This window comes from Lepidochelys olivacea, assembly GCF_965140295.1.
Source record: "Lepidochelys olivacea isolate rLepOli2 genome assembly, chromosome: 10".
Lineage (NCBI taxonomy): Eukaryota > Metazoa > Chordata > Testudines > Cheloniidae > Lepidochelys > Lepidochelys olivacea.
Genome location: NC_140420.1, coordinates 44,240,749 through 44,266,460, shown reverse-complemented (window position 1 = coordinate 44,266,460; position 25,712 = coordinate 44,240,749). Strand labels below are relative to the sequence as shown.

At 41.5% G+C, this 25,712-nt stretch overlaps 1 protein-coding gene across 2 annotated transcripts in view; it reads right to left on the bottom strand.

Moving 5' to 3' along the window:
- The window catches only part of MYO9A (myosin IXA), a 398,158-nt gene that overhangs the window by 224,771 nt on the left and 147,675 nt on the right, over nucleotides 1-25,712 (bottom strand). For both annotated transcript variants that reach the window (XM_084641695.1, XM_084641696.1), the window contains exons 6-8: nucleotides 24,772-24,828; nucleotides 15,292-15,389; nucleotides 6,353-6,479 (exon numbers count right to left, since the gene is read on the bottom strand). In XM_084641695.1, the coding sequence (XP_084497821.1) occupies nucleotides 6,353-6,479; nucleotides 15,292-15,389; nucleotides 24,772-24,828 (282 nt within the window). The remainder of the gene's footprint in view (nucleotides 1-6,352; nucleotides 6,480-15,291; nucleotides 15,390-24,771; nucleotides 24,829-25,712) is intronic.

Below are 25,712 nucleotides of genomic sequence, written 5' to 3'. Positions count from 1 at the left end.
ATCCTATGCAGCAGTTTGCTTTTACAACAAATTACTTAGTCTGAATGTTTTAACAAATCAAAGTAGTACAGTATTTTGGAACGCATTGTCAATGCTTACGAATAATGAAGACCATCTCAGCACTTTATCACTCTTCATATTCCCTCACAGCTTTCAACACTAGCTTCCCTTTACAGCAACTTCCCCAGAGTTCTCTACAATTCAGTCCTGAATAAAGCTCTGAAGAATAAACCTCCCCACACAAATATCAGAACATTAGCACAAGCTTGTGGATGAGAATTTAAATGTGAAAATAAAGATGTTCAAAGAAACCTGTCATTATTCCTCCAGCAACCTAAACTCAGTGACTTTCCACTTATGTAGCCTTTTTTTTTTTTTTGAAGTACTACATAAACTGTTACATTTTTCCTATAATGTAGATTAAAAGAACTATGGCTGTTGGGAATAGCTTGAATTTAATGAATTTGGAGAGCTTGAATTTAATGAATTCACTTTATTTTTCTTTGGATTTGTTTCCCAAATTAAATAGAAAGGAAGGCAAAGGAAGAAAAAAAATGTTCTTAACAACAAAGTGTGCTGGTGCAACTGGGCTGCCACCGTACACTCAAACAACATCCCAGTGCAATCATTCAAATCAGTTTCATGGGCATCAAGAGTACAATATACCCTAGAGAGTATTACATTTGTAGCCTGGGAAAGAAAAGAGAGGGGGGCATCTCAAAAGACAGAGACAACAGGATGTCTCCAAATGCTACTGCAAAATCTGGAGAAAAGTCTTAATCCCTCTTCACCTTCAAGATAGCATTAGAAGGAGCCTAGCAGCCTCTCTCCTACCTCTACCCCTACTTCCCCACTGGCCATCTCTCAAATTTAACCTTCCCACAGGGTACAAAAAGGGTTACATATTCAAAGAAAGTAGGGAAAATTCAGTAGGAGGAATACCTGGCCATTGGACAGATACTCTAGAGAAGTAAAATTAAGATAATCCAGTCCATGGCAAATTCTTAAAAACTAATTAGACTACTGAAAAACAACTTTCCCCCTATATTTTCACCTCTCAGAAATGACCTAACAGAAGTTAGAATCTCCTGAAAGTAGGGATTTCTAATGGAGATGTTCTCTTAACAATACCTGTAGCACTGCTATATGGCTACTACAGTATAATACATTTATCCCACAATCTTGTGGAAAGCTTTCTACACCGAACCATTCAGAAAATATTCATTTGGACATGACATTACATTTCTAGTTCCATCTCTTATGTTGACTTCATAGAATCATAGAATCATAGAATATCAGGGTTGGAAGGGACCCCAGAAGGTCATCTAGTCCAACCCCCTGCTCAAAGCAGGACCAATTCCCAGTTAAATCATCCCAGCCAGGGCTTTGTCAAGCCTGACCTTAAAAACCTCTAAGGAAGGAGATTCTACCACCTCCCTAGGTAACGCATTCCAGTGTTTCACCACCCTCTTAGTGAAAAAGTTTTTCCTAATATCCAATCTAAACCTCCCCCACTGCAACTTGAGACCATTACTCCTCGTTCTGTCATCTGCTACCATTGAGAACAGTCTAGAGCCATCCTCTTTGGAACCCCCTTTCAGGTAGTTGAAAGCAGCTATCAAATCCCCCCTCATTCTTCTCTTCTGCAGGCTAAACAATCCCAGCTCCCTCAGCCTCTCCTCATAACTCATGTGTTCCAGTCCCCTAATCATTTTTGTTGCCCTTCGCTGGACTCTCTCCAATTTATCCACATCCTTCTTGAAGTGTGGGGCCCAAAACTGGACACAGTACTCCAGATGAGGCCTCACCAATGTCGAATAGAGGGGAACGATCACGTCCCTCGATCTGCTCGCTATGCCCCTACTTATACATCCCAAAATGCCATTGGCCTTCTTGGCAACAAGGGCACACTGCTGACTCATATCCAGCTTCTCGTCCACTGTCACCCCTAGGTCCTTTTCTGCAGAACTGCTGCCTAGCCATTCGGTCCCTAGTCTGTAGCTGTGCATTGGGTTCTTCCGTCCTAAGTGCAGGACCCTGCACTTATCCTTATTGAACCTCATCAGATTCCTTTTGGCCCAATCCTCCAATTTGTCTAGGTCCTTCTGTATCCTATCCCTCCCCTCCAGCGTATCTACCACTCCTCCCAGTTTAGTATCAAACAATACAATCATCAAACAATACAATGTCTCTTCATTACATATTCTTTGCTATTTTTAATTTGGGGCACTGCAAATGTCTTTAGGGCCCCAAAGGTACTGTCATTAAAGGAAGGCACATCCCATTCAACATGTAGACAACACAATTTTCCTAAAAAACTCTCTTAATGCACATATATATAAAGACAACCTTCAAGGAGGGAGACTGCAAGGAGGGACACTTCATTTAAAGATGATATATTTAGGGTTGACAGCACCTCTTCACACCATGTGATTGACAATTTTAGAATAACCATATAATTTTATGGTTACAATTCATATCATTTGCTTTTGCCAGGACAAAAAATGGAGTGTTTTCTCAAAGAGAAACTATTCCTGGTACCGATTTATATATTAATAATAATATGAATGAAAGTACCAGTTATGTCAATTCTAACAATGAGAATGTGCTGCAAGGCTTTTCTGAGAGTCAAGGGGAGGCATGTATTACTTTCAACAGAATAAGATTAAAGAGAGAGAACCTCCATAGTTGAGGCTGTAATCAGGCTTCCATTATTAGCCAATTTCCTTCATTCTTTTAGATCAGGAAAAAAACTGATTCAAATTGTGTGTGATTACTCTGAGGCTGGAGGGAGATTTTTCCTCCTTACATTTAAAGCAATTTCATGAAATCATTCTACATTACAACCAGTTAAAATTAGTCTGCAAAATTTTAAAATGTGAAAACTTGAAAAATCTTAATGATATTGGAGTAAGATCAATACTGAATTCATGAATGCATTAAGTTTAAACAAACTAGGGAGATGTAGTCTAGATGGAGCTACTATAAGGTGGGCGCATAAGCGGTTGGAAAACCATTCCCAGAGAGTAGTTATCAGTGGTTCACAGTCAAACTGGAAGGGCATAATGAGTGGGGTCCCACAAGTCCCGGGTCCAGTTCTGTTCAATATCTTCATAAATGATTTAGACAATGGCACAGAGAGCACACTTATAAAGTTTATAGGCAATACCAAGCTGGGAGAGGTTGCAAGTGCTTTGAAGGATAGGATTAAAATTCAAAATGATCTGGATAAACTTGAGAAATGATCTGAAGTAAATAGGATAACATTCAAAAAGGACAAATACAAAGTACTCCACTTAAGAAGAAATAATCAATTGCACAAATTCAAAACGGGAAATGACTGCCTAGGAAGGACTAGTATGGAACGGGTTCTGGGGGTTATAATGGATCACAAACTAAATATGAGTCAACAGTGTAACACTGTTGCAAAAAAGCAAACATCATTCTGGGATGTGTTAGTAGGAGTGTTGTACGCAAGACACAAGAAGTAATTTTTCCACTCTACTCCATGCTGATAAGGCCTCAACTGGAGTATTGTGTCAAGTTCTGGGTGCCACATTTCAGGAAAGATGTGGACAAATTGGAGAAAGTCCAGAGGAGAGCAACAAAAATTATTAAAGGTCTCAAAAACATAACATTGAAGAATGTTTCTGAAGAAACATTGAAAAAATTGGGTTTGTTTAGTCTGGAGAAGAGAAGACTGAGGGGAGGACATGATAACAGTTTTCAAGTACATAAAAGGCTGTCACAAGGAGGAGAGAGAAAAACTGTTCTTAACATCTGGGGATAGGACAAGAAGCAATGGGCTTAATTGCAGCAAGGGAGGTTTAGGATGGACATTAGGAAAAACTTCCTAACTGTCAGGGTAGTTAAGCACTCGAACAAATAGCCTAGGGAGGTTGTGGAATCTCTGTCATTGGAGGTGTTTAAGAACACGTTAGGCAAACACCTGTCAGGAATGGTCTAGTTATTAGGTAGTCCTGCCTTGAATACAGAAGACTGAACTAGATGACCTATTGAAGTGCCTTCCAGTCCTACCACTTCTTTGATTCATATACTTCTGTCTAACATTTGCAGGGCACTATACAAATGGTGTAAGTCCTGTCTAATTTATACTTTTAATATACCTTTTATTTCTTTAAAAAAAATCCTCAAAAAATCCTTTGTAAACTTAGAATTCAGTCTGCTATATTAAGTAACAAATGTTTTAAAAAGTAAAATCATTAACGTCACATTAAAATATCTAAACATCTAAAAGTATGCCAGTGATACGGAAAGGTAATGTATATAAAGATTCAAATCCTCTGAAAGTTCATAAATCTCATAAGTAAATGTAAAATATCACATTACACATGAAAAGAACTACTTTAACTCCATCCCCTCTTACTAGTTCACCGTTTATTCGTAACTAATTCAGAAGTTTGTGAAATCATTACTGACCAACAAGATGCAGCACATTCCATACACGTCAACTTCATTTTCTCCTCCATGAAAAATAAGCAAAGTACTAGCATAGTCTGATAAATGGGATACTGTGAGGTTTAGGACTTACCTGTGTGGTGTGGATCAGGTAAAGCTGAATATATGATCAGTATCTGGAAGATGGGATCTGTGATTTACACTGGGAGTATAAACAGGGGGGGTATGGTGAAATTTCCAGTTCACTCTAAGGAGAGTGGTGAATAGATCCTTTTGCCTTATTCTGGCAAGATAATTGGGTGTGGGGTCTTCAATATGGAAGCAGTAATGCAATATTTTGTGGCTGCTTGACCATCATGCTAAATTGGACAGAGAGCACAGTCTTTTTTCTTTATCTTGACCTATATTTAACCTCTCATTTTTGGTTGAGATTTTGCAAAAAGGTTGTGGCAAGACAACTTTTACAATATCTTGATGCCACAGGTTCCCTGACCCTTGTGAACCTGGATTCTCACTTGGTTATGGTAGGCATATATGCTATTCTTGTTCCATTTGATGATTATCTCCTCTCTCTGATGCATACACATCAAGAGGGAGATTTTGAAAGGCACAAAAGGGAGTTAAGTGCCCAACTCCCACTGACTTTCAATGGGAGTTGAGCATGTAAGACCCCTTTATGCCTTTGAAAAATTTCCCCTACATATCCCAAGCTGATATTACTGGATCTACCGGATGCTTTTGATCACAAGATGGTGAATCACCAGCACATTCTAGTGGGGGTGGACAGGACTGCTAACCGAGGAAATTTCACTTCGAGAGAGCTCTCAGGTAGTGCTGGACAGCTGTCTGCTCTAATGGTTCTCATGTGGGGTGCCGCAGTTTGCTATTCTGTCACCACTTCTGGTCAACACACACATGATGCTGTTAGGCTAGATTAGCGCAGAGATATGGGTTGAAGTGCCTTCAGTTCGCTGATGACACCTAACTTTCTATCTCATTCAATCCAGGAAGCATCACAGAGTCTCTCTCTCAATGTCTGGGTGACACTCGGATATGGATGGGAATCAGTTGGTTAAGGTTCAATCAAGATAAGGTTAGGGTGATAATGGTAGTTTGTGGGACCAACTGGGGGGCGGGGGGGGGGCAAAGATTATGAACTGATTTAGAGTGAGTGTTTCCCATCTGTTACTCAAGTGTGCAATTTGGGGGATTTGTTGAATTCCAGCTGCTTTTAGATAAGCAAATAGCAAAAAAATAACCAGGACAGCTTTTTGCCATCTGCATTTGGGCCAGGACATGCTGACTTTTGCTCTTGAATACAGAAGGTAAGTAAAGAACGTGGTGGCCCAGTTGTTAAATATTTCACTATGAGCAAACACCACCAATGCTTCATAATCTGCTCTGGCTGCCTGATGACTTTTAGATTGGCTTAAAATGTTGGTTTTGACCTAAAAAAATCATATATAGCTAGGGACCAGCCTATTTGAGTATGTAGGTAGGGCTGAGATGGGTGGAATTGTTAGTGACAGAACTAAGAGTTGGGGATTTGAGACACATTCTGCTGCACAAAGGCTCTTTCTCTCCTGCTGCTATTATGTCATCATTTTAATTTCATTGATATGGGTAGTACTTTTAATATCTTGTCAGAATGTCTAAAGTCGCAGCCAGTGATATAGACCAAACAGGAATAAATAATATGGAGATGCCTTAGTATTCAAAATAAAGATGGGAAGAAAAGGGAAACACGCCACCAACAGTCAATTGCTACAGCCATTCAATAAGTGAAAACTAGAATTGCCAGTATTAAGTTTTAGCTCAATATGACGTTTTCCCCTACAATATATGAAATAAGTTGTCTTCTAAAAGAAAGATACACCAAACAAGGAGAACAGGAGACTAACTGTAGATAGTATAAAGAAAAATTAATGCTCACCTCCAGCAATTCTGAGACAATAGGTAGTACTTCAGAGTTAGAAATATCTATAGAATCATCCCGGTATGTTTTCTTTTTGTAACGGATGTTACCCAAGTGTAGTATTGCAGATAAGAGAGAGAAAATTCTAAAGAAACAAGAAATATTTTTGTTTTATTGTTTTTTTTCATAATACCAAGAGAAAAAAATCACTGTCAGAATCTTGGAGCAAACATCAGTGTCAACAATCCTGGAATGACATTTGTTATTAGAATCCCACTACAATAAGAACGAAAAGAAAAACCTGCCACAAATCATCTATTACCCCTTAAAAGTATTCTGATTAGAAAGCTGCTTGAAAACAGTGTAATGTTATGAACCCTATTTGCTGCAATACTTAATATGAATACTTTGCAGTGACACAGCACTTTTCATCCCAAGATCTCAAAGCCATTTATTAAGTATTATAATTCCCATTTTGCAAATGAGGGAAACTGAGGCACAGATAGGTTATGCCCTACAGTTTCAAAACTGTCCACTGGAAAATTGAGACCCTCAAAATTAGCATCCAACTTGAGTCATCCAAGGCCCATTTTTCACTGAACACTCAAATACTGACACTCTCAGTATTTGTGCATACTTTTGAAAATTTTGTAACTAAGTCACTTAATCAAAGACACAACAGAAAGTAGTAGCACAGCTGAGAAAAGAACACAGGTCACCTGAATCCCAGCTCTCAGTGCAATCTACTAACCCATCGGTTCCATACTGTGATCCCATGTTACAACAGAAAAAATGTCCGGCAGCTCAGACCTCAGAGCAATAGAAGGCAGTCACCACCCGACTGGACCTCGCCATAACTCCCGGATTGAGAACCACGCACTATAGCACAGGCACTCGTTTTCATCACTAAGTACACTGGCGTAACAGTTATTGCCATTTATCCTGACAAGTGACTGTCAAAATAAACAGGGTTCTTTTTCAATGGCATTTTCTTAATCCTAGAATATCTGCTCCTTGTGAGTATTCAGTCATGGCTGACGTCAGCAATAAAATACATTTGTACTACTTTTCAAACCTATTAGCCCTGCAAACACAGTAAAAAGGAATGGAATTTAATTCTATTTTTTTTGTGTGCATCATCAGAATTGTTCACTAGGTTCCAGTTGTAAGGTCCAACTAGTTGCATCAAAGCAACCACATTGACAGCCATATGCTTAGAGCAGAATTTGGCTTGTAGAACCTTTATTATTGATTCAGATGTTAAGGCCAGAAGGGACCATTATGATCATTTAGTCTGACTAACTGCATAACACATGCCATAAAATTTTACCTTGTAATTTTTGCATTAAGACATTAAATTTTGGATGAGCTACAGCATAACTTTAGATATATTCACAATCTCCATTCCTCTACGCATGTCCTACACTGTTTGTTCTTACATGTGTGACCTTACATCGACTGGATTAAAATGCATATTTGAATAAACCCAGTTTACCAAACAATCCAGATCACCCTGTATAACTGACACTTCCTTGTTATTTACCATCCCACCAATCTTTATGTCAATGGCAAACTTTACTCACAATGATTTTACTTTTTCTTCTACTTAATTTATAAAGACATTGGACTAAGAACACAACCCTGTAGAATATCATGAGAAAACTCTCCATCTGATGATGATTCTCCATTAATAATTACCTTTCAAGACCCATGAGCCAATTTTTAATCCATTTAATGTGCTACACTATTTTTGGAGAGTGTTGTTTTTTCTTGGTGATGATGCTTATTGAGGAGAGAATCCAGGCTGCCTTTCAGATCCCAGGCTGGGTTTGCAGGGCTGACAGTTGGGGACACGTCTTTTTAGTTGTAAAATTAGGCATATTTAATCTGGAAAGCACTGAGACAAAGATGGAACCACACACTATTTTAATAGTCACGTTTATAGAATACACCCACTCGTCAACGTTCCTCTGTGGTTCTCTTTTCTTTGTATGTCTATGTCTCAACCTAAACAGGTTACCCTTTTTTGTTATTGTTGTAAAAAGCAAATTTCACATACTTAGCCACTTACATTGAAGAATTCACTAATTTTTCTTTTTCAAAACAGTAGAAGACAAAGCATTTGTCAATGTACACAGACAAAGCCAGAGAAATAAAAGGAAACCCTTGACACTGAGCTCTGCTGCCTGATGCCCAAAAATGGAGTGGTGGCAGAATATAGCGAGCAATCTAGCCATACAGTAACAATTAATTTCTGCTGCAGTATTTAGTAAAATAGTATTGTCTGGACTGAGAGGCAATGGCATTTGTTCATGTAGCACAAGTGAATGTAATGTAGAAGAAAATGTAAAATCATTGCTAGTAAAGTGTGTGTCTTTTCCGCTTACTTGCGGAGTTGGGGTTTGAACATTGGGGTCAGGGAGATTAAGCATGCAAGTACACACGAGGAGTTTCTCAGCATATGCATGGGTAAGGAATGTGTTAGTATCTTCTCTGTTTGTTTGACAAGGCTGAGGTTTGCATACACATGCAAAAAGCACTTGAAGAAAGCATAGTTGCAGCACCAATTCTTTTCTGCTGGGCAAGGAGTTTCTTTGTTTAACTGGAGTAGGATTTGTGAGGGGGCGGGGGTTGAGAAAGTGGAAAGACTGAATAGGAGTAGGGTGAATATGGCGGGGCAGGGGATGTTGGAGGTCCAGGCTGTACATCACATTATCCAGGGCTTTTAAGCTTTCTGTCTCCTTGGCCTTATCTAGATTAAGAAAAAAAGGTGCTTTTTTAAAAAGTGGATTAGGTCACACTAAGGTAGACTATGACCAACTAACATTTTTGAGATGTAAAACTATCACACTAGGTGCTGATGATGTTTCAAATGGATTATTTAATTCAATTTTTAAAAAAACAATGAAGCAGTCATCTCCTGCTTCCCACATTATAATCCAGTGACCAGGGTACTTCACTGAGAAAATGAATCCAATTGTTTGGATAAAAATAATTTAAACACATTTTTACACTTAAAAAAATATATATATATGTAGGGACTTGGGCTATGTCTACACTGGCAATTGAATGACAAAACATTTGTCTTTCAGAGGTGTTGGGGAAAAAAAACCCTGAAAGACAAAAGTTTTGGCAACAAGAAGTGCCAGTGTAAACAGCGCATCGTCGGCAGGACTGCTCTCCTGCCGACAACGCAAAAGATGGGACGCAGCAGGGAGGGGGGAGTGTTGACCTGGGAATGTGGCAGCGGAGTTTCAGTGGGAGACCTGAGAGCCTGTAACGTGAGCCAGGAGTGGGAGGGAAAGGGGGAGGTAACACCTCTGCCCAGGAATGTGAACAGAGGCTGCAGGAGGGAGCCTGCTGGGGGGGAGGGGGGGGGGTTAGGTTCAGTTTGGTGCTGGAATGCAGGGAACCCCAAGGCTGGAGTCTAAGCTCCCTGATCCCCCAGAAGGACTTGACTGAGGGGTCCTGGTTGTACCCACAAGCTCTGTTTTAGACTGTGTTCCTGTTATCCAATAAACCTTCCGTTTTACTGGCTGGCTGAGAATCTCAGTGAATCCCAGGAAGAGGGGTGCAGGGCCTGGACTCCCCCACACTCCGTGACAACTGGTTGCAGCCGTGGGATCTACTGCACCCCGTGGACGGCACTTCCTGCAGTAAGTGATTGGGGAGCAGTAAAACAAAGGGGGATTGACGGGGATCAGGTGTGCTGAAGATTCAGAGAGAGACGGTTTCAGGGGGTGGTTAACCCCTGGGAGTGTGTGAGCAGAGAGAAGGACTTTTGCAGTTACAGGGTTCCCTGGGGGATTGCAGCGAGTGGTCCCAGGGGCGGAGGAGTCTGCAGCTCGACCCTGGCAAAGAGGTGGTGACCTCAAGAAGGACTGACACCCTAGCGTTTTTTCCTGGAAACCGTGGAAAGCTGCCCAGGCCTGCGAGTGGCCAGCAGGGAGATGTATGCTAAACGCCTTAAGAGTGACCTGGTGGAGCTGTGCAGGCAGAGGGGGCTGCGCATTGGGAGGTCCACCAAGGAACAGCTGATTGCCCAGTTGGAGGAGGGGGATCACTTGGATGACCCGATCCCTGACCCTGAGGGAAGCCACCCGGTGGACGCAGCGTGGGCCCTGGGGCCTGACCAGGCTGGGAGGGGTCAGACTGCTGCCGAGGACATCCCAAGACCCTTCCTACCTATGCCTGGAGAAGGGGTTGGGGGAAGCTCAGCGAATACTGAGGGCACCCTGACCCAGGCAGCCAGCAGGGGATCCTCCCGGCGGAGCTCCCCATCCCTGGAGGGAGGCGGCTGGAATGGGAGAGGGAGATGAAAATGAGGGAGCTGGAGGATCATGAAAAACAACGTCAACATGAGCAGGAGGAGAAGGAGAAACAACGTAAGCATGAGCAGGAGGAGAAGGAGAGGGAACGTAGGCATGAGCAGAAGGAGAAACAAAGACAGCATGAACTCAAGCTGGCCAGGCTGAGGAGCAGTGGGGCCCTGGCTGCGGTGAGTGCGGGGGCACACAAGACTGCAAGGAGCTTTGATAAGTGCTTCCTGGCCCAGCATAAGGAGGGGGAGGACATAGATAGCTTCCTGACGGCCTTTGAGAATGCCTGCGAGATGCACAGGGTTGACCCTGTCGACAGGCTCCAGTTTCTCACCCCCTTACTGGACCCCAAAGCCGTGGAGGTGTACAGCCGAATGAAAGGGCCGGAGGCAGGGGACTATGAACTGTTCAAACAGGCCCTGCTCCGTGAGTTTGGGCTGACCCCTGAGATGTACCGGAAAAGGTTCCGGAGTCAGCGAAAAACGCCTGTGGTCACACACCTACAGCTGGTCAACCGGATGCAGGGATATGCCTGCAAGTGGACAGCCGGGGCCCAAGCTAAAGAAGACCTGCTTGACCTAATTGTACTGAAGCAACTGTATGAACAGTGCCCTTCCGACCTGAGGCTATGGTTGGTGGACAAAAAGCTAGAGAACCCACATCATGCAGGGCAGCTGGCCAACAAGTTTGTGAACAGTTGGTCAGGGGTAGCAGGGAGGAGTCCCAAAAGAACAGCCCCCCCCCCCCCAATGCAGAAAGAGAGACACCATGGGACCTCCCAGCGGGGAAATGTGGAGAACCCCCTCCCAAGAGGGACGCCTGGCATCAGGACCCTCCGACCTGCTCGAGGGGACCAACGTGACCTGAGCTGCTATCACTGTGGCCAGAGAGGCCACATAAGGACCCAGTGCCCCAGGCTCAGGGACAGACTGAACAGACCCAACCCACCCAGGGTTAACTGACTGAACGAGGGGCAGATGACCCAGGCAAGGGGGGCTGCCAGCTTACCACATGCTCAGGAGGGAAGAGTACCCCAGGCCAGCTCTGCCAGAGGGCTGGAGGCTCTGGACTCAGGGTTCTCGGTTTACAGGGTGGGCGCGGGGCTGTCCTCCAGAGCGAGTGCCTTGTTCCCCTGGATGTGGATGGGAGGAAAGCCAATGGATACTGGGATTCACTGAGACTCTCAGCCAGCCAGTAAAACGGAAGGTTTATTGGACAACAGGAACACAGTCTAAAACAGAGCTTGTGGGTACAACCAGGACCCCTCAGTCAAGTCCTTCTGAGGGATCAGGGAGCTTAGACCCCAGCCTTGGGGTTCCCTGCGTTCCACCACCCAACACCAAACTGAACCTAACCCCCCCCCCCCCAGCAGGCTCCCTCCTGCAGCCTCTGTTCACATTCCTGGGCAGAGGTGTTACCTCTCCCTCCCCCTCCTGGCTCACGTTACAGGCTCTCAGGTCTCCCACTGAAACTCCCCTGCCACATTCCCAGGTCAACATTCCCCCCTCCCTGCTGTGTCACATCTCTCCCCTCTTCGAGACTGAACTGAGCAGGGTCACTCTGACTAGTGACCTGGGGAAGTTCAGGGCCCCCTCTCCGGGACAACGCATCCGGTATCATATTGGCACTTCCCTTCATGTGGACCACGTCCATGTTGTAATCCTGCAGGTGCAGGCTCCACCTCAGGAGTTTGGCGTTGGCTCCTTTCATCTGGTGCAGCCAGGTCAGGGGAGAGTGGTTGGTGTACACGGTGAAGCATCGCCCAAAGAGATATGGCTCTAGTTTCTTGAGGGCCCACACCATGGCCAGGCATTCCTTCTCGATGGCCGTGTAGTGTTGCTCCCGGGGTAGCAACTTCTTGCTCAGGTCCAAGATTGGGTGTTTCTCCCCCTTTTCATCCTCCTACATTAACACTGCCCCCAGTCCCATGTCTGAGGCATCGGTGAACACCATAAAGGGCTTGTCAAAGTCTGGGTTTGCCAGAACTGGGCCACTGACCAGAGCCTCCTTCAGTGCCCAGAAAGCTTCCTGGCACTGCTCGGTCCAGACCACCTTGTCTGGCTTCCCCTTCTTGCATAGCTCAGTGATGGGGGTGGCTATGGCGCTAAAGCGGGGCACAAACCTTCGATAGTATCCTGCCATCCCAATAAAGGCTTGGACCTGCTTTCTGGTGTGGGGAGCAGGCCAGTCTCTGATCACCTCCACCTTAGCTGGTTCTGGCTTTAGGCGGCCACTCCCCACCCGATGGCCCAGGTAAGATACTTCAGCCATCCCCACCTTGCACTTCTCCGCTTTTACAGTCAGCCTAGGCCCCTGGAGTTGGTCCAGCACTTGTCTAACCTGGGACACATGGTCCTCCCAGGTCTGGCTAAAGACACAGATGTCTTCAATATACGCCACAGCAAAACTCTCCATCCCCCTCAGTAGCTGGTCCACCAGGCGCTGGAAGGTGGCCAGTGCTCCCTTCAGGCCGAAAGGCAGGGTCAGGAACTCACAGAGCCCCAGAGGGGTGATAAAGGCCAATTTCAGCCGGGCATCTGCATCCAGCGGCACTTGCCAGTAGCCCTTTGTAAGGTCCATAGTGGTAAGGTATCGAGCTCCTCCCAGCTTGTATAGGAGCTCATCAGGCCTGGGCATGGTATAGGCGTCAGATACAGTAATGGCATTGAGTTTCTGATAGTCCACACAGAACCAGACCGACCCGTCCTTTTGGGGACCAGCACCACGGGCGAGGCCCAAGGGCTGGCAGATGGCTGGATCACCCCCAAAGCCAGCATGTCCCGGATCTCTTTTTCCAGGTCCGGAGCAGTTTTCCCTGTGACTCGGAAGGGGGAGCATCTTATCGGCAGCTGCGACCCTGTCTGTACCCGGTGGACAGTCAGATTAGAATGTCCAGGCTGTTTGGAAAACAGCTGTTGGTACGGACGCAGCACCCCCCTGATCTCAGCTTGCTGGGCAGGGGTTAGCTGATCCGAGAGAGGAATTGTTTCCAGGGGGGAACCAGTTCTGGTCCCAGGGAATAGATCTACTAAAGGGTCATCTCCCTGCTGCGTCACAGTGGGGGCGGAAGTTTTTTGTTGGCAGGAGAGCTGACAAACAGCAGCTACACTGCACAACTTTTAGTGGCACGACTGTAGCGACACAGCCATGTAATAGAATCATAGAAGATATGGGTTGGACGAGACCTCAGGAGGTCATCTAGTCTAACCCCCTGCTCAAACCAGGACCAACACCAACTAAATCATCCCAGCTAGGGCTTTGTCAAGCCGGGCCTTAAAAACCTCTAAGGATGGAGGTTCCACCACCTCCCTAGGTAACCCATTCCAGTGCTTCACCACCTTCCTCGTGAAATAGTGTTTCCTAATACCCAACCTAGACCTCCCTCAGTGCAACTTGAGACCATTAAACCTTGTTCTGTCATCTGTCACCACTGAGAACACCAAAGCTCCATCCTTACCAGTGCCGAATAGAGGGGAATAATCACTTCCCTCGATCTGCTGGCAATGTTCCAACTAATGCAGCCCAATATGCCATTATGTCGCTGAAAGCTGTGTAGCGTAGACATAGCCTTAGTGGTGTTCAAGTTATCATAGAATCATAGAATCTCAGGGTTGGAAGGGACCTCAGGAGGTCATCTAGTCCAACCCCCTGCTCAAGCAGGACCAATCCCCAACTAAATCATTATTAAATTATCGATTTGTGAATCTGATGTTTTTGTTGTTGACAATAATACTGCTATCCTGTTGTCATTTTTTTCTATTTCGTATAAATACAAACATGTCTGTTAGACCAACACATTATAGAAGTAATTGTTTATGGAAAAAGATATTCATAACTCCATCTAATAATTTATTCATAGCCTTAAGACTTAAGAACTTTCAGTGATAATGTAGCTTGATAGAACTTGAAGGTACTGTATTGATAAAGAATTATTTTGCAGTTTTTGCTGGACTAAAACAAAATCTCTATCCAAACACTTGTGTTGTGTGGTTACTTTTCTTTTTTGTTGTATTTCCCCCCACTCTCACCCTCTCTAACCCCCGGATCGCCTGGCATCATCATGAAGGTTGTTATTATTAGTCTCTGAGAGTGACACTGCTATTCTCATTCTGTATTTTAACAAGATTGATCAACCCTATTTCTCAACTAGCGATACCACTGAATGAGATGTTACACAAAAAGGTGTTTTTAAGGCTTCTAGAATATTTGGTATCAGCAACTGCATGCAAAATGGATCCAAGGGTTAAAAATAAGTAATAAATATCTCCGCCACCATTTTGGATCTGGTGCACTGAAAACCATGGGTTCCTAACCATACCATTTCCCAAAATTTTTGAATGTTCAATCTTGTGGACATTGCGTAGGATATCTGACTGAATCATCATTTGAATTAAAGTCATGCAGAATGAGGCATTAATATTCATGAACAATTCAAAAATACCTCAACTGACAGGAAGTATATCTTGTTTATATCTTTAAATGTTCTTTACTCCTTTAACATATACATTATCAAGTGTTCTTACACGTTGTCACATCAGCAGTCTGACAAATTATATAGGGCACAATAGAGTCACAGTCAAGTACATTCAGCACTGTCCTGCTCATTATGCCAGATATTAATGTGGAAGATAAACTCACTGTCTGCGAGTCTTGGGAAGAAATCCCACCATCTCCATGGCCAGCTGTAAGCGCTCAAAATCATGCTTCAGGTCTTCCCCTTCAACAGAGAAGCAATCCTGTTTGGTTCAAACACAAAGATTGAGTGTTAAAAGAAAAGAAGACCAGAATGTATCTAGCTGGTCAGTTCAGCACTACACAAATCTTAATCAGAGCTTTCCATGCCCTTTATCAATGACAAGTACATTTCCAGTCTGCTGCCTGAGGAGTGACAGACACAGACCCCCTTAACATTAATAAGGAACAGCTTAGTTAGTTACCAGCAACACACACCTTTGACATCATATTCACACTCTCCCTGCTCTGGCACCATTCTGAAAGTCCAGTGCAGAATGTAAAGAGCATGCACAATATGAATTGTGAACTATACCTATTGCGGGTGAGGGATGGAGACTCAGTCAAATAAGGAATGAGGAGAGCTAATATGGGCTTTTGAGTACTGTTAAAAAAAACTTGCTAGAAGAAGTATGTGCACAGAACTTTCCAAGGAGATCAAGCTGTAACTTATTTCCAGTCTGCTCTAAGTATTAATCTTTAGAAAAAATGAGCCCCAGGATTCTAACTCTCAGACACTCCTAAGGAATGTAAAGAATTCCATTTTTTAAATTAAAAATTGATTCTTTTACATTCTTTTTAAAAAGAAAATTAACTGCAACATACATCAATAGATTAATTTTCTGGGGTTAAAATCATGAATTTTGGAATGCTGCACATGGGAGGCTTTTATATTTAACAGGTTTTTTTATTCTAAACATTAACTAATGTTCTGAAAATGCTAACTCAGAGAAAATTCAAAATCTACTGAACTTTACATTTTGAGGTTACATGGATACTTTCAAATGATTTAGATACTGAACTCTTACGTTTTCTATAACCCACTAATACTACAAAACTAATTGTTAATGGTAACAGAGTTCCAGAGTTTTCACACTTCAGATATATTGAGGCCCATCTATATTGGCCTCACAGCTATGTTTAAGAACCTTAGTTAAAACTATATGCCTTAAAACTAAACTCACTTAAACTGGTTTATAAACTAGTAAACCCAATACCTTTCATGTGATTTGGTTCACCCCATGCCCACACCATGGGTTTCCTCTCTTGATAAACCAGATTATTTTGTTTCTTTCTATGTGAGCCACCCAGCTATAGCACAAAGTATCAGTCTCCAAATCAAAGTCAGGATGTGTTAAACCACAGACTATTTTCTTGACAGTTGTACAGAAAGAAAATATTGTTACACATATAAATAAAATAACAGCCCATTTTCAAAACTGCACCTACAATCACAAATCAGGTAATTGAGTGTACATATTATATGATCCACTCTGGTCATTTGCATGGAAATCATGATAACTGTATTAACTGAACACATATTTGTATGAACAGTTTTGAAAATCCACACCATACAGGGCTACTTGCATGCTACAGAGACCAGGCACTAAAAAAATCACAGAATACTGACTACTGCCTGGACTCTCATGTACACTCGCTCTCACTTTCAATAAATAGCGCAAAGCTGTCTCTCCATTCCGTATCCCACTGTATATATGTGGATAAATCTTCACAGTTAACTCATTGATACAAATCTTCTCCTCTAAGGGGGAAGATTTTTTTTTCCTTTCCCTAAGATGGTTTACTTTAGAGTAATGTCCACTTGCTGATCCTAAGATAAAACACTTTAATTTCAAACATTAGCATCAATAAAGAACACAAACATACAGGAATATTAGACAATATTCACTGGCGGTATCCAATTCCCCCAACTAAAAACTGTTTAACTGGAAGTGGACTTATACGTGGTTTTTAAAATCAGCTGTAATACCAATTGTAGGCAGAATCTGAATTTAAATTAGAAATGAATATATTTGCATTCTATTAAAATAAGACTTGTTAAAAAGGGGGCATTTTCATCAGTTGTGCTAAATTGAATTCATAATGCTGTAGAAATATGCCTGCTTTAACTGGAAATAGCCCCATAAACTACTTTTACACTCTGAATAAATTTATACATCATATCATGTACTCAATGGGACAGCTATAGCTCAAAATAGAGAAACCATCTAATACAGCAATGAGACAAATTAATTTTATTCCATAAACTGATGACAAGAAACAAAGCCTTTCATGTGTAGGTCAGTGGTTCCACTTTGGCCCAGATTTTAGTGACCAAAAGCCATTAAAAAGAAAAGGAGTACTTGTGGCACCTTAGAGGCTAACAAATTTATTTGAGCATAAGCTTTCGTGAGCTACAGCTCACTTCTTCGGATGCATGCAGTGGAAAATACAGTGGGGAGATAATCTCACGAAAGCTTAAATAATCTCCCCACTGTATTTTCCACTGCATGCATCCGATGAAGTGAGCTGTAGCTCACAAAAGTTTATGCTCAAATAAATTTGTTAGTCTCTAAGGTGCCACGAGTACTCCTTTTCTTTTTGCGGATACAGGCTAACATGGTTGTTACTCTGAAACCTGTCAAAAGTCATTACTAACTGATGGCTAATTGGCAAGCAGTATGAAATACATTGTTAATCTCAAACCAACTCTTAAAACAACTTGTCTACGTCAGAAAAAATACTATCAAAACTGGCTTCCTTATTGGCAGATGCAGAAAGGTTTCAAGGAAGGAAAGGGCCAATGAGACTAAACTCCCCTCTCCAAGTTATGGTCGACACACAGTGTTAGGACAATATGGGGTAGCTTGTACTCTGACCCTTGCTGAACTTGGACAGCACAGGCAAATAAATGCATTGTGCCTGCATTTAGTATCAAGGGCTGGGATCTGTCAAGGACACTAAAAATCTCATTTAAAAATAAAAATGAAGAAACTGTGCCTACATTCCTGTGACAACTCTCCTTACAGGATTTTACCCACTTGAAATTAGATTATAAGTTAATAGTGAAACTACTACAGCTGACTCAGAAGCAATACATTCAAAGCCAAAGGCAATGTGGTTAACGATTTATATAACAATTGCCAAGCTCATTAACCCGTATGGAAAGGTTTCTTGTAAATCATTTATGTCAAAGCAGATGCTCTGCACACTATTTCATCAGCAGTAAGTCCCTATACTTTATTTTCTTTTATCAAAATGGACAGTCATAAATTTAGAACATTCATGCTGTAATGGCAAACAACTGCGAAAAGAGCCAACATTAGCAGACTGATCAAACTGGTCATCAGTATTCTGCTTAAGCAATGAGTCATCTCCCAGCCTTTTCAGCCTTGTCATACAAAAGCAAGAACCCTGCTTACTAACACTAAACTGAAGCAATTTAAGCATCTCCACTCTCAAAGCTGAAAGATATGCTTGTTCAGAGACGAAAATATCATCGGGGGGAGGGTGAGTTATATAGGCCCGTGGTGGCCGTTCTCCAGCAAATTCAGGGCATGGGGGCCCGGCTCCACCAATGTTCAAGGCTGGGTCGCTACCCCCAGCCCCGCCTACCGCCCCTCGCGCCTCCCCCAGTCCCACCTGGTGCCCCCATGTGCCTCTCCCTGAGTATCCCTGCCTGGGCCCTGAACAGCGGGTGGCTGCCCTGCTGCTCCATGTTGCGCTCCCTTGCCGCGGGGAGCGGCGCCGGCGGCAGGCTGAGGCAGTGGTGCAGCCGCCATCTGCGGAGGGAGGAGGCGCACACATATGATGGCAGCCGTCCCCGCTTCTGGCACCCACCACAGGGGAGGCGAGGGGGCTGAGTGGGGCCTGGCCCCTAGGAGCACGTGCAGTGACAGTGCTGGGTGAGTGTGCTGCCTGGGGGGCTGTGGAGTCCTCCTCTCTGGCCAAAGCCCCCGGGGCAGCCTACCTGCACCCAGATGCCTCATCCCCAGCCCTAAACCACCCCAGAGCCTGCAACCCCCAGCCAGAGACCTCACCCCCCCCACCCCTGCACTCCAACCCTCTGCCCCAGCCCTGAGCCCCCTCCTGCACCATGAACTCCTCATCCACGCCCGCACCCCAACCCTCTAACCTAGCCCTGAGCCTCCTCCAACCCCCCAAACTCCTCATCCCCAGCCCCACCCCAGAGCCCTCAGCTGTCCCACATTGTGCAATATAGGAATATTATTAAACTGTTCCCAGTACATTTTTACTGTATTTTAAAAAATATATATCGGCTTACAAGGTGGTGGGGGGGAGGGAGGGAGACTTGGACCCATTCTGGGCACCACCAAAAATTATACAAACCTGCCACCCCTGAATATCATATGATGGTGAACAATTTGTTTTTAATTCCCTGCATAGCCCTAGTATGATCATATTCTGGACCCTATCCTATGTATCTAATAATGACACAGCACTGAATAAAAGGGAAATCCATCCTTTTAATCTCTATTCAGTGCAGGGTGGATAAAAATCAATGATTTAAAAAAAATCCGATTTTATTTTTATTTGAATGGGATTTTTTTTTATAAAATGCTTTGAGGGGAAAAATCTAGCTAAAGATAGTTTTAATTAAGAAACATTATAGCTCAAAGATATCTCATCATGGAATAGGGATTATAAATTCTAATTCTATAGTATGAGACAATATATTCATGTAATGTTTAAGAAAAGTTTTGTAAATGAGTTCCAATAGTTCATAGATTAGGGACCCAATTTTACAGGGTTCCAGGAGCTTCTGTATAGATTATTTAGGTTAATCTTTCTATCTACCCAATGGGACTCAGTGCTCAGTCTAGAAGATACCATCAGAGATTATTAGTTTTGCAGTTCTCAAACTGTGGGATTTGTGTCTCCAGAGATAACATGCTTGTTAACAGCAAAATTGTTTTTAAATAAATAAATATATAGAGGTGAGAAGCAGACCTCAACCCTATTGTCCCTCTGAACTTTGTGTACACAGAGTCAATCCGTTACCTCTCTCTAAAAGTGAAAAGTTTCAAAAAGTTCAATGAATAGAAGATTGTTGGGGGCAGAATAGATCTGGACAAGGAGAAGAAGTCTGTGAGAAGGGAGGGACAGGCAGTAAAAACGAAAGTGAAACCGTTTGAGCAGCATATTCCAGAAGTCTTGAGGTCTTTCTGAGTGCAGTCGTCATTGATTTGAGATCTATCACACCATTCTCTTATCAGAAGGGAAAACCTATAATAGCAGCAGGCCGTAAAAGAGACGCAGTTTGGGAATATTTTAATGAAGTTCCTCTACCTGTGGGTAAGACAAGCATGCATGAAAAATGCAAACAGTGCAACAAAGAAATGCAAGGCCTGGCTGCCAGAATGAAACAACATCATCAGAAGTGTTCCTTCTCAGGAGAAAACTGCGTTGAAGATGATGAAAGGAACGTGTGTGAACATGCAGGATCTTCAGGTTGGTAAACTTTTTTATTTCATATTCTTTCTTAAGGACAGCCTGTCTTCCTTCTGAACTATTCTTGAATTCTCATGTTTGAGCAGAAAATATAATTGTTACTCTATGGAACTATCATTTTAGATGCAGTTGTGGTAAAAAATAAATAGCTGAAATAGGCAGATCTTCCTTTTACAATTTCACCTTTAAAGTACAAGTGTCAGTGAATGCAATGAGGAATACTAAATGAGCAGTATGGTAATAATAATTAAATAACTGCATTGACTTATTTTGTTTAGGAGAATCCATCCTCAACACACAGGATTCTGAAGACTATCCACCTTCAAGATCACCATCATTTTCTATAGTTTCAGAGTTACCTGCCAATGATAGTGTTTCAGTCACATCATGTATGTCACCTAGCCACAATATATCACATGTAGCAAAAAGAAAAAAAAATCTCCATCATCCAGAAACAACCATACATAAATTTGTGATAAGAACCAGTAGATTACAAAAAGAGATAATTGATGAAAAAATTGCCCGGTTTGTTTATGCAACAAACTTTCCTTTCCGAATGATTGAGAACCCACACTTCATTAAAATGGTTCAGTCATTAAGATCAGGATACAGTCCACCCAACACATCAGATGTTGCAGGAAAATTGCTGGATATAAAGTATTTGAAAGAGAAATTGAGCAGTGTGCAAAAGGTCTAGAGGTTGAAATTGTTAACCTGAGTCTTGATGGGTGGAGCAATGTCCACAATGATCCTGTTGTTTGTGCTTGTGTGACAACAGAAGAAGGGAATGTCTTCCTTAAAGAAACAATTGATACATCAGGAAATGCACACACAGCAGAATACTTACAAGAAGTAGCAGTAAAAGCTATAACAAACTGTGAAAAAAAATTCCAATGACTAGTACACAGTGTGGTCACAGACAATGCTGCAAATGTATCCAAGATGAGACAAAATTAATTAGAAGAGAGTCCCAAGCTAATAACATATGGTTGCAGTGATCATTTGATGAGCCTCCTAGCCAAAGACTTCAGTGTTCCAGAAATAAAGGCTAATGTTGTTGAAATTGCAAAATACTTCCGTAACAACCACTTTGCAGCAGCTGCTCTGAAAAAAGTGGGAGGAACCAAGCTAACTCCCCCACAAGATGTGTGATGGAACTCAGTAGTGGACTGTTTTGAGCACTATATCGAGAACTGGCCTAAGCTGATGACAGTTTGTGAACAAAATTGTGAAAAAATAGCTGGCACTGTCACAGCCAAAGTTCTCAACATTGGGCTTAAGAGAAATGTTGAACACATGCTGAGCACCCTGAAGCCTATTTCTGTAGCCTTGAACAAAATGCAGGGAAACAGCTGTTTTATTGCTGACACTGTCAAAATTTGGAAAGAACTGCGTGAGATCTTAAAAAGAGAAATATGCAATGACAGAGTTAAATTACAAGCATTAAAAAAAACGAATGGGACAAGCACTATCCCAGCTCATTTTCTTGCAAATATTCTCCATATTCGGTACCAGGGTCAAACCTTAACTGCTGAAGAGGAGTTGTTGGCTGTGATATGGACATCCAGCAATCATCCCTCCATAATGCCAATTATAATAAACTTCAGAGCTAAGGGTGAACCATTCAAGAAATATATGTTTGCTGATGTTTTAAAGAAAGTCACACCAGTGAACTGGTGGAAGTCACTTAAGAACTTGGATTCAGAGACTGTAGAAGTGATCATCTCACTTGTAACCTTCTGCCAGTGTAGAAAGAATATTTTCTTCCTTTGGGCTAATTCATTCCAAATTGAGAAATCGTTTGGGACCTGAAAAAGCAGGAAAACTTGTTTTTCTTTCCCAGATTATGAACAAACAGGAAAATGAAGGTGAAGACAACTGAGTTAGCTGCAGAAGCCAATATTTTAAGTTTCTCATGTTGACCTGGCTGACATAGTCAATTTAATTTGGGGTATTTTTTAAGAAATATTTCATTTAACTAATTTAGTTAAAAACAATTTTAACAAAAACAAACCTGATTTTAAAAAACTTGAATGTTTAACTAAATTCAAAAATTCATATGCTTTTTTTGTTAAAACATTATATGTTTGCTGTTGAAGAAAAAAATCCAGAATACAGAATGCTGTTGTTTTAGTTAAATAAAAAGATTTAAATGCCTGGTGATGTTCTCCTAATACAGCACAGCAAGAATATCCTCCAAATATTAATGATTAACCTGTTGAATTGGAGATAGTTCATCTCCCAATGACTTTATAAATATCTGCTTCAATTACCTTTGGTAAATGAAACCAAACTATCATTCATTTTCTGATATAGCTGTAAAACTAATCTGAAAAGTTTTCAAAATAAATCACTTCAAAAATGTATAGCATGTACCTTCTAAAAAAGAAACCTACATCTACCTTGGAGTTGTGAAGAACATGTATTAAGGTTATAACAACCAACAAGAATGCACTTTTATGTAGAAATCCATGATTAAATCGAGTCTTCCTAACTAGTGATTTAAATCATGATTTAAATCAATTTGATTTAAATCAAATCCACCCTGATTCTGTGTTGCCTCTCTGTTCATAAACCAATTTTTTTTTATCTCTGAGAAATTCACAAAGAAAAACCAAACATTCAGGACCACCCCACGCAATAAACAAAAAGGAACTTCACAGTCGAAGCATTATAGGTGATTTCATGGTCTACTAACCTGGTAGTACAAGTAAATAAATAGCCAAACCTCTCAAAATACCAGATTCAACAAACTAAAAAAATATTTACAGACTTTGCTGCTAAGAAATGAGCAAAGAAACTCTCTGCTAAGAAATGGGCAAAGCAACTCTCTGCTAAGAAATGGGCAAAGCAACTCTATTTTTCTTACATCATCCCAAGCTGGTTTTAGTAAAAAAAAAAATCTGCACACCCTGATTAGCCTCTCTCAGATGTAAGGAAGATTTGTATTATCTACCTCCTATTACGTGGGGTTTTTTTTAATACATCTGAAAAATGGATTACTACAATCCAAATTAGTTATTTGAAACTGTTAGTATATTAATCAGAGATTCCCCACCCCCAAAAGCACTGAATGATTCAATATTCAGTATTTTAAACTTTAGGTAATTATAACCTGTCCCTTTTGTGGGTCTGAGATTAAATATTCTCACTGATGAAAGTCTTACTTTTATTTTTGCCTATTTACCCATACAGTAAAAGGATATCCTTACAGATTACCTTTTATTCCTTAAGATTACCAAACTCTGTTAGTATAAAGCACATTGATAGCAATAACAACATGCAATTAGATTTACAAGCATGCTTTTTTAGGTTCAAGACAAAACTGACAAAAAAAGAACATGTACACATCATCTGCAGGCAACACAAACCAAAAGCACATCTCTAATCTGGGCCAGTGTCGCTTGACTGAATTGCAAGGGGGGGGGGGGTGTAAAAAAGAGCTTCACGTTTCCTTTTTTGGTCATATGTATTTGGAAGGGTCTTGCTGTTAAGCTGTCTTTTCAGATAACACGACAAGAGAAACTATTTTAACCAAGGAACTGTTTTTATTCTAAATAATATTGGTGTCTCCATTTTCTCACATACATGGTGCAGTATTTTTATATAACAAATTGGATAGGAAATTCACTACTGCAGTCATTCTGAAGGAACATGGAGAACAAATCTTTCAGTGCCTGTTCAATTAAAAATCTCGGTTTGTTGTACTTTGAAATATCACTGAAAGGAGTAGTTTATTTTCACAAGAGAGAAATATAATTATTGCTATATCATGAAACCATAATTATACAATCTGCACAATGTATACAATGTCAACATATATGCACTATACTTAGGATAACATTATCATTAGATAATTGATACTTGGTTCAATTAGATGAGCATATTCAATCCAAATTAAGAGAGAAGGCTTAGTAAAGGAAAATGACCAAAAAAGGGACGGGGAAAAAAAAATATTTACACCTTCACCGGCTAAATATCTAAGCAACCGCACTCAGAAGAAAACCTATGGCTTTGGTGGTTCTATTTTAAATTAACTAATTTTTCTCTGTGTCTTGGTGTAGAATAAAGATTCAAATAAGCAAAGTAGCACCCTACACCAGCAACACAGAATGCATATGTACTTGTACTGACCGGCTCAGAGTCATAGTAATAATCATCCCAGCTCTGTCTGAGGGGTTTCTTTGTCATCTGAAAGCAAGGCAGATCAGGTTAAACAGCATCCAAGTCAAACGTAACTCTCTTCCCCAGGCCTTTGAGACAGGGCAGCAATGCAATTATATTACTTGCAAAGTCAGAATTCATTTTGCATGGAGTTATGAAATTTAAAATATGTAAGGAAGAATTTAGGTTTTAGGAATTATTTACCACATTTGTCAATATTTTGATCTCTACGTATGGTGTTTTAATAACATGTATAATGATAATTCTGCATGTTAACAAGGATAATATACTTCTAAGACAGATTTATCTAGGACTATTTTAAGTTGAGCCATGGGCTTACCTAGTGATCGTGATCTGCACAGCCATGCTGGAGAACAAGGTCTAGTTTCTACTCTCTTAAACCCTGTTCTGGGGAGCTACATATTTTGGTAAACAGTGATTCATATGACCAATCAAGGAACAGCACCAAGGGGCTTCTACGGAAGTGCCATCTAGTCTTTCTCAGCCAGAAAGACAGAGATGGGGTTAAAAAAGGTATAGCTCAGGTGGACAAAATATAAGGATTCTCAGGGCTAAAAAAAATAAGGCAGAACGTAGCCTTAGTGGGAAAACATTATGGCACAACTGTTTATATTGCAGTAATTAAACTAATTACAGATCCAGTCCTGCATGGTGTTGACTGCAGTAGGAGTGGTGGCCAGCCTGCACAGCTCAGGAAGTATTTAGCACCGTGCATGATTGGACCTTTAGCATTTCAACTGTAAATCTATTTGATAGGCCAAACAGCCTGACCTGAGCAGAAATTACAAATAAGGTTGTTTTATTAAAAAATATTTTTAAAAAAATTATTTCAGCTCTTTTCTTACACTGAAGGCTTGCTCAAATACCACACACTTTTTATAAAAACTGGA